Genomic DNA, 13688 nt, shown 5'->3' on the forward strand with positions numbered 1-13688 from the left:
GACGACATTATTACCAGAGTGTGTTTTTCCTTTTTCCTGTGTTTTTTTTGACATCACGTACGTACATAACGTAACAAAAGTTCATACGTGCATAACTGAAGTTACATAAATAACATCGTGTTTCTGAAACCTAACCATGTGCTTTTCTTGCCTTCGGCCCAGCTCTGACAGCGCTATCAACAGCTGACAGGAGAGAAGCTCCGTGTCTGCTGGGGTTTTATAGCTGATGCACACTTTAACTGTCTCTGACTGTGTGGAAATCTGATGTTTTTACATCACAGATGACGAAGAAAGGCGTTAAAAGGTGATCCTGAGACTGCAGGTAAAACGTACTGACTAAAAAGAAGACAAAGAATAGTTTAATGTTTTTTATTGAACAGCCAAACCCGGGTCCACTGACTAAATCCTGAGTCGGGTTCAGCCCGCATCACATCGTCCTGACACACTTGTCTACTAAATTCAAATAAATATGTTGATTATTTCTACGGTTTCAACACGGCACGTCACGAGACGACACAGAATCAACAGGGCTGATTATTCTTGACAGTGGCCCAGAAAGTTTATCCACCTACACCAAGTTTTTAGATGAGGCTAAAGCAAAAGAAAAAGATGAGGCTACACTAATATCATTAGTATTATAATATCTGGCTGCGTTTCCTGTAACTCCAGAGCCTTATGAAGTCCAAGAGTCAAGATTTGTTGAAAAAAGATACTGTAGATGTTTTCACCTAATTAAAAAAATACTCTGTTTCAATCCATATTTACTTGCATCAAGCCTTAAAAAAACATTTTCACTGTGGTCAAACTGTTAAAGCACACAGAGGAACCCACTTTCATCTATGAGGTGGAAGCAATCCGCCTCGAGAAGCGACCAAACAGCACCATAAACTACATTTATATAACCACAACAACGAAACATCACGTTATTAAAACTGAGGCTGTTTTTCAGGGTGATGATGTCAAAAAATCTGATGACTGACATTCAAAGCCTCATGAACACCTCAATAGAAGCTTCAAATACACCGTACAAAATGACATCCGGTGCAGTCCGACTAACGTAACCCACATAGACGAAGCCGTTTCTCTCAGTTTCACTTCTTGATGTCTGGCTTCAGGGTTTGAACATGAAAAGACAGCAGCTCCGGTCACTGACGGCCTGGCCCCCCCTCCCTGCAGGGGCCCTCACAGAGGTGAGCAGGGGTCAGTCCGCCTCCTCCTGCTCTCATTAAGACTATAGCAGCACATTAGTGAATAGCTCCGGGGCAGGGAGAGGGAAATGGCTTTAATCAATACGAGACTAGTTGTTTATTTTGACTGACATTAGTCGCTCCGATGACCGAGGAGGGGGAGAGAGCACCGGCCCCACCCGACACAATTAACACCGAGCTGCTCTTATCATCAAACACACGATGAGATGATCAGACGAGCTTTCATCTCAGCCGACCCCCCGGAAAATATATCTGTAGTGTTTCAGCTCCGTTCATCTTTTCTCCTCTGAGTGACGCAGCAGCTCGTCACAACTCAAACATCCTGTAGAGGTGAAACAATGAACTGTTGCATGTTAGTTACAGCCGGGTAGCTTGTAAAACAGTTTACAGAGTTTAGTTAAAATGAAGCGAAACTTTAACATCCAGATAATCGATTAGTTCATCATCGGGCTACATGTGACGGTTATTTTCATTGTTGATTAATCTGTTGATTGTTTTCTTAATGAAACTGTAAGTTGGTCCAAAAAATGTCCAAGATATCGTCCTCAAATGTCTTGTTTTGTCCTCAAACCCAAAGATATTCAGTTTACTGTCACAGAGGAGGAAAGAAACCAGAAAATATTCACATTTAAGAAGCTGGAATCAGAGAATTGTGACTTTTTTTCTTAAAGAATTACTCAAACGTATTTATCGATAATCAAAAAAGTAAACAATACATTTTATAGTTGGCAACCAATAGATTAATCATTGCTAGAAATCCTCTTATATTAGCTTCTCAAATGGGAATAATTTCTGGTTTTCTTAGTTGTCTATCGAGGTAAACCGACTATCTTTGGATTTTGGATTGAGAAAACAAGATATCTAGAGACGTAATTTTTCACTATTCATATATTTTCGTATTTTCATGGACTCTTCCTCGTGTCTGTCCCTCCACACAGAAGTTTACATACTGAAAATACAAAGTAACAATAATAATCTGTATGTTAATCAGTAAGGTAAATAACTTTTTGATCCAGAGACGTTAATGTTTTTTTTAAAGTCTTTTTTATTTTTGCACATGTATCCAGTGAACTCCTATCACTGTGTATTCTGAGGCAGACTTGGATCTATTTATTTTTAGTAAGGTGATTTTTTAGGGTTTTGTAGCTTTGCCGTGGATAAACACTGCAGCTGTAACGATAAATCAATTAGTTACCAACAATCAAATTAATCTCCTTAATATGGAAAAATGGAAATATTATTTTCGTACATTTTTATCAACTTGTTGAGAAAACGATTGGCAGATTAATCGACCTTGAAAATAATCCCTAGTCGCAGCCCTAACAAACACTTTCTCATGCTCGAGAAACCCTCTTGATGAGAGTCCAATATGAAGATCACCACCAAAATCCCACTTGACACGTGAACAAAGTGCGATCTGCCCACATGAAGAGAGTCAGATGGAAAACAAACCTCCATCCAGCAGAGCTCAGAGAGGCTGAACTCTCCGCACCCCTCGCTGATAATTCCTCTGTAACGACTGAACTCGCAAACCTTTGCTTGAACACACCCTGACAGACAGGTAGCGCTCACAGTCCCACCCTGCACAAATAAACAACGGCTCCACGCTGTTATCATTCGATTACACTGAAGCCATTATCGCGCTCCGGTTGAAGTGCGCTGCAGGTGAGAATGTGTTCTTCGACCTCCGGGAAGGTGTGAGTCATGTCAACACAGGAGACACCTGACTGAAGATCTGCGCTCCTTCAGCTTCTTAGCGAGGGTCTGAGTGTTTCTGTATGGTGACCCACAGGCGTCCTTTTTACAATTGTCTGCACACCCACCAAGTTTGGAAAAGCAATACGTCTTCCAACCGGGGGCCGGTCTTAACCTTTGACCCCGCCAGAGATTTAGCTGTGACCCACCCAGCGTTTGGGGAGAGCCTGGTGGAGGGTCTGATGGTTATATGGAGCACGCTGCTGAATGAATTGACACAACCTTTAACAGATGTTCAGTGTGAGGGCTCTGCGGTCAGCTCTGACCCCTGGATCTGTATTGACTATGAATGAGGCAGCAACAATCGAGCGCTCGGAGGCGTAGGTCAGCATGCATTAACCAAAAGAGCCTCTTTGAACACAAGCGGAGGGTCTTTGTGCCTCGGCAGCTGCTGAAGACGTAGTAAAACATTTAGGAAAAAAGAAATGAAACACTATTGTATGTTCGGACAGAACACCCAGAGAGGATCGCGGTGAATCACTGACTGAAAGACAGGCGTTGGTATCGTGATGTTGGTTTTGTTGTTGCCAAAATGTCTAGACTCTGCCTCTTGCTCAACCGCGGTCCCGTCCCCTTCGCTTCGCTGCACTCAACTCGCTCCTTCCACGACAGGGAGAACAAACTTGGTACACCGTCATACCTCAGGGATTATGAGATTATCTTTTCACAGCCACTTTGACTGAAGCCTCTCAGGTCATCTACAGTCATGGTCTAATAACATCAGAAACGGGCAGAGATGAGAAATAAAACAAATCAAACGCGACAAACAATGAGCATAAAACAAAACTTTGAGTTCTGTCGAAAAACACGACTGAGGGGAATCACGTCTTCCACCAGGCAACAATGAACCACAGTGAACATTTCTTTAGTATTCAGATCTTCTTCTTCAAGCTGCTACAAGGAACTTTATCTTTTGTCGATTTTGGAGGCCCCTGTGGACAAAAGTGGTCGTGTTTCCAGCGTCAACACCACAAAATATGATGTCAACAATGAAATGATCTAGAGAAAAATCTCCTCCTGCTTCTTTTTAACTGGCTGAACCTGGCGCCTACATTACCCACAATGCAACTTAGCCACTCAGCGACATCAGTAGAGGCAATTTATCAGATTAGCTGCAGCTTCCTCTGGAGCCACAAACAGCTTTACACTGCTTTCTTCACATATCTAGTGGTACTTCCCAAGACCTGAAAACGCACCTGAATGTGTAAAATTGGTGGAGTTACCCTTTAAGTACATGTACTTAGATACATTCCAGCACTGCTTCACACCTAGCCGTGAATGTACCCGCAGGATTGGGAGTTTTTTATTTGCCTCCATCAGCCTCATAATTACAGTTTAAAAACATTAATGGTTCCAGAGGCAGAAATCCCAGATCTGGATCTCCACCAAGACCAAATCAATTGTTCCTTGGCGCGAAGCCGACACATTCATCAAATCTCATGGAAATTCTTGCACGAGGTTTTTAAAAAACATCCTGCTGACAGACGCAGGAAGACGGTAACTGCGTAACAACCGCAGCCCTAATCCTTTCAAACAGTAAAAGACGAGGCTTTTCGTCGGGTTCGTGCAGAGAGACACAAACACGGAGCAGTAAACTCTTATCTGACTGAACCTTGTCCGTCAGTACGATCACTGCCTGACTTCATTGTTTTCATGTTCAGTACCTGGTTCAAACGTGACCCAGAACCAGCACTCGGATGATCAGGATGTCGAAGAGGAACATGACATGAGGGAGATGGTGCTTTTTCAGCCCTCACCATGTGTTAACCTTCTGTTTGACAGCTGTGGGACTGCAGGTTTTGTATTATAAGAGTTTATGTGGTTAATAAATCTTTGACTGGAATACCGGCTGGAATCGCTCCGGGGTGTAGACACTCAGACAAAAGGTAGAGCAGAAGTGAACCTGTTCAGTACAAAAGGTTGTCGCCGGGGCAGAACATTACGGTCCGTTTCTCGCTTGTCAAAAGTTGATACCCTCCCTGAAGAACAATTACAGTCCACAGCCACAGCAACAGTCGGTCTTTCAACTGCAGATATTTTGATTTGTCATCGTAGGAAAAGTACAGGTGTAATTAATTACAATAACCACGGGTCTGAGTGAGCCAGCATGACGAACACCGGGATCCTGGAACCGAAGCAGCTGAATGGAATTCAGACATAATTCATTTAATTTTAACCTGTAGCCTTTTCCGACTGTGACATGTCCAAATCCCATTGAGAAGAATCAGTGTGCTACTGACTTCAATCCCTTGTTGCTCTTTGCTCCCATTCCTGGGTTTTGTATTCGTCAGTATGAATAAATTCAGCAGCTGTGGCCTCGGTTTCAACATCTGGACCTCGGTAGGTTTTGTATTCTGGCGTTAGGGGAGAAATCTGTGATTGGTTTACTCGCTGGAGGTAAGTTTAAACACCTGAAGGCTTGAATGGACATGCATTTCATTTAGTTGAATCTTCAGAAAACTAGAAAAACCTTCCGCCAAGGCCCAACAGTGCCCTTCAGCTCAATCGGGCCTAATCCAATATCAAACATTATCAACATGTATCACTCTAGACTTTAAAACACAGATAACTGCTTAACCGTAATCGAAGCTCACCAGATGTAGAGTCTGCAGCCTGTTATCCTCACTGATAGATACCAGCCACCTGAATTTGTCTCCATTATTCCCAGAGAAATTAACAAAAGAGTGTAAAAAACGTCCTGGTTCTGAATCTGTACCAGAAGTTTGTAGGGTCCACAGTATATTCATTGACTGAGATCTTGGTTTTAACATCTGCTCCTCTCAGGAAGTTTGTGCGATGTTGTTGAGAAATCTGTGACGGGATTACTCACTGGAAGTGAGCGACTGAAGGCTTGAATAGACATGAAACTGTTCCAGTTGATTCATCAGTAGAAAAGATGAGTAACTCTGGAAGAAAATATCTGTTTTTGGTCAAGGATCCCAAAAACTTTAAGAAGATCTTAAATATATAATATATAACTCTGGAAAAGAGAGTCTGGTTTAGATCCAGACCTTCTGGAGGAATAAACACCCGGAGTCACATCAGATTCTGCTCTGATCCGGAGCTGTTTACTGACGGGAGGAGAGCTCAGAGGTTACTTTAAACTTTTGGGTTTCTTCACTCCTGTTTATCAACCTGACTGCAGCAGTGATCCGCTGAGGTCACCTCCACTGTCGGGTGTTTACGTTCTGTTATGTCGACTGCTGACTGGAGCTGGAGGGGAAATGTACTTTACTTCATGAACCTACAGTAATGTAATCAGGCTGTTTGGGCCGAATAAACACCATTAAACAACCACCATGGCTCAATAAAGTCTATCAGACATGAACCATGTTCATGGATGAGGTCATATTTTAGTTTAGTTAATATCTTTATGTTCATGTTCGCAGACTTCCTCCCTCTCTCTCCGATTCTCTCCCGGAAGTTGAAATGCACCTTAACCTTGAGTAAACTTGTGGATTTGACATATAAATACACAATTTAACTGATACATGACAAAGGTTTGGTCGTTTTTAGACATTTTAATGCAGAATTCTTCCTTTATTAGATCTTCTGGGTCAGTCTGGATGCATTCAGCAACTGTGGTTCATTTTATCTTCCAACAATGAGACAATGAAGCATCTTGAGTTCACTACAGCTGTGACTCGTCCCTGACTGCCGTCTTACACATCGCAACTGAGGCTCAGGGGTATCAAGAAACATCTGCAACCGTCTGTGCTCTGACGGAAATCTATTTTATTTTATTTTTAACCTTGAACCACTTTTAATTAATCTGCTACCCTAGGTCTTTTTCATTAACTGAACTTTTAGTTTCTACTCTGTGACTTTACTGTGGATCGTGAGCTGTGTGCACATCTGGGGCCCATCACAGAAAGTGCACGTGATCATACATCTGTAAAAAATGAGCTTTTCAGCACAAAAAAATGCACTAAGTCAGTTTTTTGACAATTAACACAGTCTTTCTTAAAGTAATGATGTCCCTTCTCTCGTGCTCGAAGTCCTCAGAGGGGAAGAAAAAGGACTGAAATTCCTCCCCGCAGGAGAGAGTGACATCACTGCATGTAACGCCTAATTAGAGTCCTCGTTTTGAAGCTATATGCTCAGCGTACCATGGTAAGTAGATTAAATCTGCTCATGGGGCGGATGGCTCCTTCCCAAACAAACATTCCTCCATAGAGTTATCAGAGAGACAGAAAATGTGCCCTGAGCCAAATCAGTCCGGGCTGACAGCGGTCCGCCTGACAGACGGCCTACACATTTCTCCTGACACATTAACATCGAATGCAGCCCATAAAAGGGAAAAGCACACGGTAACATCTGAGGTGCAGCGTGTAGGAAATGTCAACTAACCGAGAGGGAAAGGCAAAAACGAGGTAAATTAAATGTTTTAGAGTTCAGTGCACTGCCCACTTATAAAATCTTTAGTCTCGCCATGATGTGACACTCGTTCCTCAGAAGAAGAGTTCTTATATGTTCAGTTACTTTCTCAAGTGGCTGGCGACTTGTTTTAAGACGTAAAACAACTAAATAATAAAACATAAAATGGCTCCACACAGCTTGTCTGATGTAGTTCAAGTCTCAGGAAGGATTTCAAGTGATCCCTTGTTGCTTTGAAAAGATGTTATTTACATCCTGGATGTGCGGCCGAGGTCGTGCACCAACTTCCAAAAAGGTGTGATTTTAGTTTAGCAGCTACAGCTTAAAAAAGGGTGTAAATAACATCTTTTAAAATCAGTTTAGGATCTCGGGGCTTCTGGACACTTCAGATGAGCTGCATGGAGTCATTTAATGTTTTTTTCTGTTGTTGTCTCCAGCTGCTTCAGTTGTTTAGGAGAATGCTGCAAACTCTGTTTTGCTCTGGAGCTCCAGAAATGTTTTGTGGACTTAGAGTAGATAACGACTGAATCTTCATTTTTGGGGTGAACTTATCCTTCCAGACAGACATCCAGAAGAATCGAGTCTTAATGTTGAAGTTTGAGCAAAAGATTCAGACGCTCTGCCGTCGCCTGTGTTCGTGTTCTCTGCTGCAGGGACGGGATTAGATAAAATATGAGCTGGGTATTTATAGCCGGTGACATTTAGGAGATAAAGGTAGTGCAGCAGGATGAGGGGAATGTAGAGCCAGGAGTTTGCAATATCACAGATATGTGTGGCAGGAGGATTACCTCACCCCACGGGCAGGAAGTGGCCTACAGCAGGCTGGATGTGACTTCTGCCCTCAGAGCAAACACACACAACTGCACAGGCGACAGCGGGATTATTGAAAACTCGAGTTTGTTTGATGAAAAATGACAAATAATGGATGACACACAGGCTCCAGGTTGCAAATATGCACCCAGAATAACTCCTGAACCGTCACTTTTCCCTTCAGCGCTTGTGATGAAGTGACCCGCAAAACAAACAGCTTCCAACCGGGTGAGAATAACTCAGCCGTCCCTGGAATTTATCACCTCCCATCCTTCACTGTACTGCAAAAAAATGTTCAAAGCTTCTGCAGCTCCTCGCAAGCAAAATGACTCAAGGTAAATATTTAAAAGCCACCACATATTCCCCCCCCCACTGAAATGCAACTCTAGAGTACAAACAGCCTCCACTCTTGAAGAAAGAAACCCTCAACCTGTCTCTGGAGCTGGTCTCATCCCATCCAGCCTGAACACTCCTCATAAATCACCTTAACTCAGTTCTCATGCTCTCCTTTCTGCAGGCAGCCAGAGACACAATCTTTAAAGCCCAGTGTCTTACCTCGTCAGTACTGAGGACATGGTAGATCCTTGTGGATGTGGGTTCAGGTACATCGGTCGTCAGGTGCGGTTCTGCTCCCGGATCATGGCGAGAAACGTCGCGGCTCAGATGCGCAGTGCATCCCAGCCACACGGCTGTCTGACCAAACACCATCCATGTCCTGCGGGTTCCTCCTTCCTATTCTTCTTGTTTTTTTAAAAAAGGGAAACTTTTTGCATGAACTTTTTCTTTTTGTTGTCACTTTCAGCTGCAGAGCTCGTCCATCCGAACAGACCTACCACTCAGCCCCCCCAAAAAACAAATCACAGGGCGCGCAAAAAAAGACGCATCTTGTGCCGGACATCCAGGAGGAGTAAAGCCCAAAAAGCAACAATCAACAGCTGTGATTCACACTCGTGCTGCACGTTATTCCAGATAGAAAGCAAGAAAATTGCGTCCCTCCAGGCAGGTGACTTCACTTGTGTCCATGAATCTCCTCCTCCTGTATCAGCAGGTAGCTCCGGTGCCTGTTTCTTCTGGTTTTTGACCTTCCAATCACGACCGGTGTGCGCACTGAGCCCCGGGTGCAGCGCTCCAGCCAGTCCGCGGTGCTCGGCCGTGTGAGCGCGGTGCTGCTGTGTCGGGTGTCTCCCTCTCTCTCTCTCCACCTGAGCGCCGCATTCCTGCCCGGAACACACGCCTCTCTCCTCCAATCACAGCCCGGCAGCTCCTCTGAAGTCAGAGGTGACACAACGTTTCCCTGCAGAGAAATCATGAAGGTGAAGAGGAGCTGAGTGACACAGCTGAAGATCAACTCAAGGAAACTTACAGAAATCAGCTGCTGCAAGTAAAAAAACAACCCCTGCGTTCATAAGTTAAAGGGGCATTATGTAGATTTCAAACTCAATATTTACAAATTTAGAAATATTTATTTTTTCCATAAGTGAATAAAGAAGCTGTTCTCAGAGGAAAATAAGTAAAACAGTATGAAACTGTGTTGTCCGTTTGTTTATTCAGATTATTAGAGAGAGACTCTCCAAAACTGCAGAGTGCTCCTTTAATAGTGACCAGGTACTGTGAGTAAAATGTCCCCAAGCATCACGAGTGACTGAAAAACAGACGAAATAAAACCCCACGAAACTTTAAACTTGGCACACAAAATCAAAATCCTTAAAACTTGATGTTAAATTGTTCCTTTTTATTTTTTATATTTTGGTGTTGGTGTTATATTTTGGTTTTACTTTCCTCAGGTCAGTTTTCCATCACTTCTGGGGACTTTAGACCCACATTAATTTCCTGGTGACTAACCCGAACCATAACCCTTATCTCACCTTACCTTTCCCTTGGTTCAGGTGGATCCCTGAACTGCAGAGTGGCCGAACCAAAAAACGCACAAATTAAAGTTTTGTCTACTGAAATAGATATTTTTTTAGACACCTTTGTTGGAGCTCAGGATCTGTCAGGAGGAGAGCTGCTTTACTCCAAACACAGAACATTAATTAACACTAGATCCTTATCGATCCTGTCGGCATGTCAGGAGATTTATATATTCAGTGACGTTAAGCTGCTGTGCCGGCTTGTTTTTTTGTTTTTTCATTCTTTGGGAGTTTCTGCTGCTGAGATCGCTGCAGGTAATGTAATATTTTCATAACCTGCAATCCCACTGAGCAAGAAAATGTCTTTGACAGACATCCACAGGAGAACCAACATGAGGATGAACCTCAAAACACAGGAAATAACAGCTACACCCAAAACCCAAACCATGACAGCAGCTGGTCTGTGCCTCATCATCACCACTGGAACAACAAACTGCATGTCTTTATTTGCACTTTACAGTGTAATCAGGAACATTTACTTGATTAAAGTTATTGGCAATATTGTTTCTGCCTATACTTGGAAATTAAACTGTAATTGACATGATTTACAGACGGGTTAAAATAATGATATGATTCCTTTTGCAGTTGACTCTGCATCACTTTATCTTCTCTCTTAGTTCTCAATATATTATAAACACACCTTTTTTACCTGCTTACATTTCTTTAAAGCGGATAGCCATCAGTTTTTGGTGGACAATCAAACTGTTACACACAATTACAATGTACTTTATTATTGATATCGCTCTTAAGGCTCGCACGGCTCTACTTGAATGTACCTAATACTTTTAAAAGTTTTATTACTGTGTATTTTGTTGTTGTGTTTTTTGAATGAAGCACTTTGTAACGCTGGTTTCGACATGTGCTATACAAATAAACGTATTACTTTTTGTTTACTAATGGATTTAGCTGGTTCCAGGGTCATTTTCAGATGGATCAGAACATTTTGGTCAGGATATGATGCACCTGCTGTTATCCTGATTGTGAATTCTTGTGCAAATGAAACTTCTGTTATACGAGCTCAACTTCCTCTAGAGTTTATTTTTGCGAACCCCCACAGCTTAAAGTCCAAATTGCACCTACACCATAACCCTAAAATTTAATGATTTATTTTATGGGGACTTGTGTTTTGTCCCCACAAGGAAGGCGAGTCCCCACAATGTGACGAACAGATGTATGTCCCCACAACATGAGTCATACAAGTCCACACACACACACACTCAGTCCCTCTCTCTTTCTCACATCCCGTCACCTCCTCCTCATCCTCACCTCCCTCCCGCTCTGTGACTCCACTGTTTCACTAGTCAGATAAACTTCATCCTCATCTGCGTGTCCCGACACCTTCTTGTGCTAATCACTCCACACCAGCTTCCCTTTATCACGTCGAAAATCTCCTCTTTCATTCTGACTGTGTGTAACCGTATCCCTCCTTTGTTTCTCACTGAGCTTTACACTTGAAGCGCCTCGTCCCCTTTTAGCAGGTTTTGTCTTACAGTCGGAGCACACACACTTTGTGGTGCATGAGGCGGTAACATGCAGGTCATCTCCGGTTTCCAACAGTACGAATGAGATGTCTTAATGACGGGGCGACCACACGGCCTTTGTGTGAACTCAGAGCACCGTCTCCACCTCGGTCTGTCTCAGTCCCCTTTAAGCTGCAGCCGAGGCGGAGACAACTCATCTGAGCTGTGCTTCGGTTTCAACACGCGACCTTGAACTTTAATCTGGAGCCGTGCAGACATAACAGAGGAAACAGGACGACATTAGTTTCTCCACACGGAGCTGCAGGGGTGTCAGAGTCTGTCTCAGAGCTTTAACTGTGAGATCAACTGTCAGTGTCTGTTACAACCAGTAAGTAGCCGGCTTGTTTTGGACTACGTGGGGTCATGTTGCTAGTGTAAATATTATGCTGGATCGGAGCACTTAGCAGTACACAGGATGTGATGTTGCAGTCATTTGAAGCCGTTTACAGATTCCTCAAGAACGATTTACAAACCTACAAATGTTGACCTGCAGACAAAGTGAGGCAGCAGCGCCATAAATCTACAGACAAGCAGACAGCAGGTCTGTCACTCCACAGTCCACTGCTCTCGTCCCCTCAATAACACGTGATTGGTTTAAAGATATAATACGTAAGAGCTCTGCGTTAAAAGGTCTAAAAACGACTTGATTTTGTTATATATATTTGGTCGCCTGTCACGGGAACTTCTGGGAGAAAGTCAGAGAGCGAGGAAGGAAGTCGACTTAACGTAACGTGTTAAAACTGAATCATTACCTCGTCTACAAACACCTGTGCCCGAGACACGTCAGGTAGATTTTCATCAGCAGTTGTGACGTTACGTTCATAAAGTAAAGTCCATTTCCCCTCCAGCTCCAGCTCCAGTCAACATTACAGAACAGAAACACCGGACAGTGGAGGTCACCTCCGGATCACTGCTGCAGTCAGGTTGATAAACAGGAGTGAAGATAAATCCACTTTTTAATCCAGAAAGTTAAAAAGTAACCTCTGAGCTCATTCATACATTATATCATATTAAATGTATCGATGTGTATTTTCTGAATTTTGTGTGCATGTAAACTTTAATATAATCTCATTTGTTGTTATTTCATTATTTCATTATTATGTAGGTCATGTGATTGTCTCCTGTTTACTGTTATACTGTATGTGTGAGGCCACATGATGTTGTTTGTTGTCTGGAGCCCTGATGAAGACCTCATGGTCGAAACATGTTGGCTTTTTTTTAACGATTAGCCACTATAATAAAGGCTTTTTTAACATCTCCTTCCTCTTTGGATGCATTTTCCTACAACCGGGTCATCTCCCTTTTCTTCTTTCCAGTTGCGTTGTGCTGAGGTTCATTGACATGAAGGTGAAGGTGGATGCACAGACATGCAGTAAGAGAAGGGTTGGACATTACAGTTGTGTTGCAGTTGACGTCAGCAGTGAGTGGCTCCTCTGTACCTGTGTATATAATGATTAGTCAAGTGCTCAGCGGTCTCTGTGCTTGTCGAGGCCTGCAGAGACATTTTCCTCTGCCCTCCCTATAGATCCCCCGTCCTTACTGAGCACACTTCACTGTTTAGAGCTCCGTGTGTGTTTACTGAGAGACGGATCGCCGAGTGTTTACAGTAATCATCACATTCATACACGTACGCTCTCTCTTTCTGTGTGTGTGTGTGTGCGTGCACTTGGCAGCCGACAGTGTGCTGCTCTGTAATAAGAGGCTTCTGAGCTGAGGAGGCACTTTACCACTCCACAAAGACATTAGTGGGGCGGTGTTGGAGGGGAGAGTCAGAGCGTTTCACTCCCCCCCTCTCTTTCAGGTTTTACTAAGCTTGGCAGCCTGCCAGCATGAATGGAGAAACTTGATGGGTGGACCGGGTTTCACACACCAGCACTGATGAAAGACTGCCGGTGGTGGTGGTGTGAAAAGTCCTGTACATTTCATGCAACTTCAACACAGCATGCAGCCGGGGAAGTTAAATGTGTTTTAGCTTGTAAGTAGTGTGTCGTTGCCGTCTGGTGAGGTTTAACTCTGGCTAGTAAAAGTATCTCCTGGTGAGGCAGATCAGGCCTTTTTGCAGGATTTCCCATTTTGCACGACATAAACAGAAGTAAACATGGTGACGC

The 13688-nt window shown here is 43.3% G+C and overlaps 1 protein-coding gene across 1 annotated transcript in view; it reads right to left on the reverse strand.

Moving 5' to 3' along the window:
• The window catches only part of adamtsl5 (ADAMTS like 5), a 34516-nt gene extending 23173 nt beyond the window's left edge, over positions 1-11343 (reverse strand). Inside the window, exons 1-2 of the mRNA XM_084340925.1 lie at positions 11327-11343; positions 8706-9444 (exon numbers count right to left, since the gene is read on the reverse strand). Coding sequence (XP_084197051.1) covers positions 8706-8758 — 53 coding nt within the window. The 5' untranslated portion in view covers positions 8759-9444; positions 11327-11343. The remainder of the gene's footprint in view (positions 1-8705; positions 9445-11326) is intronic.
• Positions 11344-13688: the final 2345 nt, after the last annotated feature.

The sequence above is a fragment of the Pagrus pagrus genome (assembly GCF_965226575.1).
Source record: "Pagrus pagrus genome assembly, chromosome: 1".
Taxonomy (NCBI): domain Eukaryota; kingdom Metazoa; phylum Chordata; class Actinopteri; order Spariformes; family Sparidae; genus Pagrus; species Pagrus pagrus.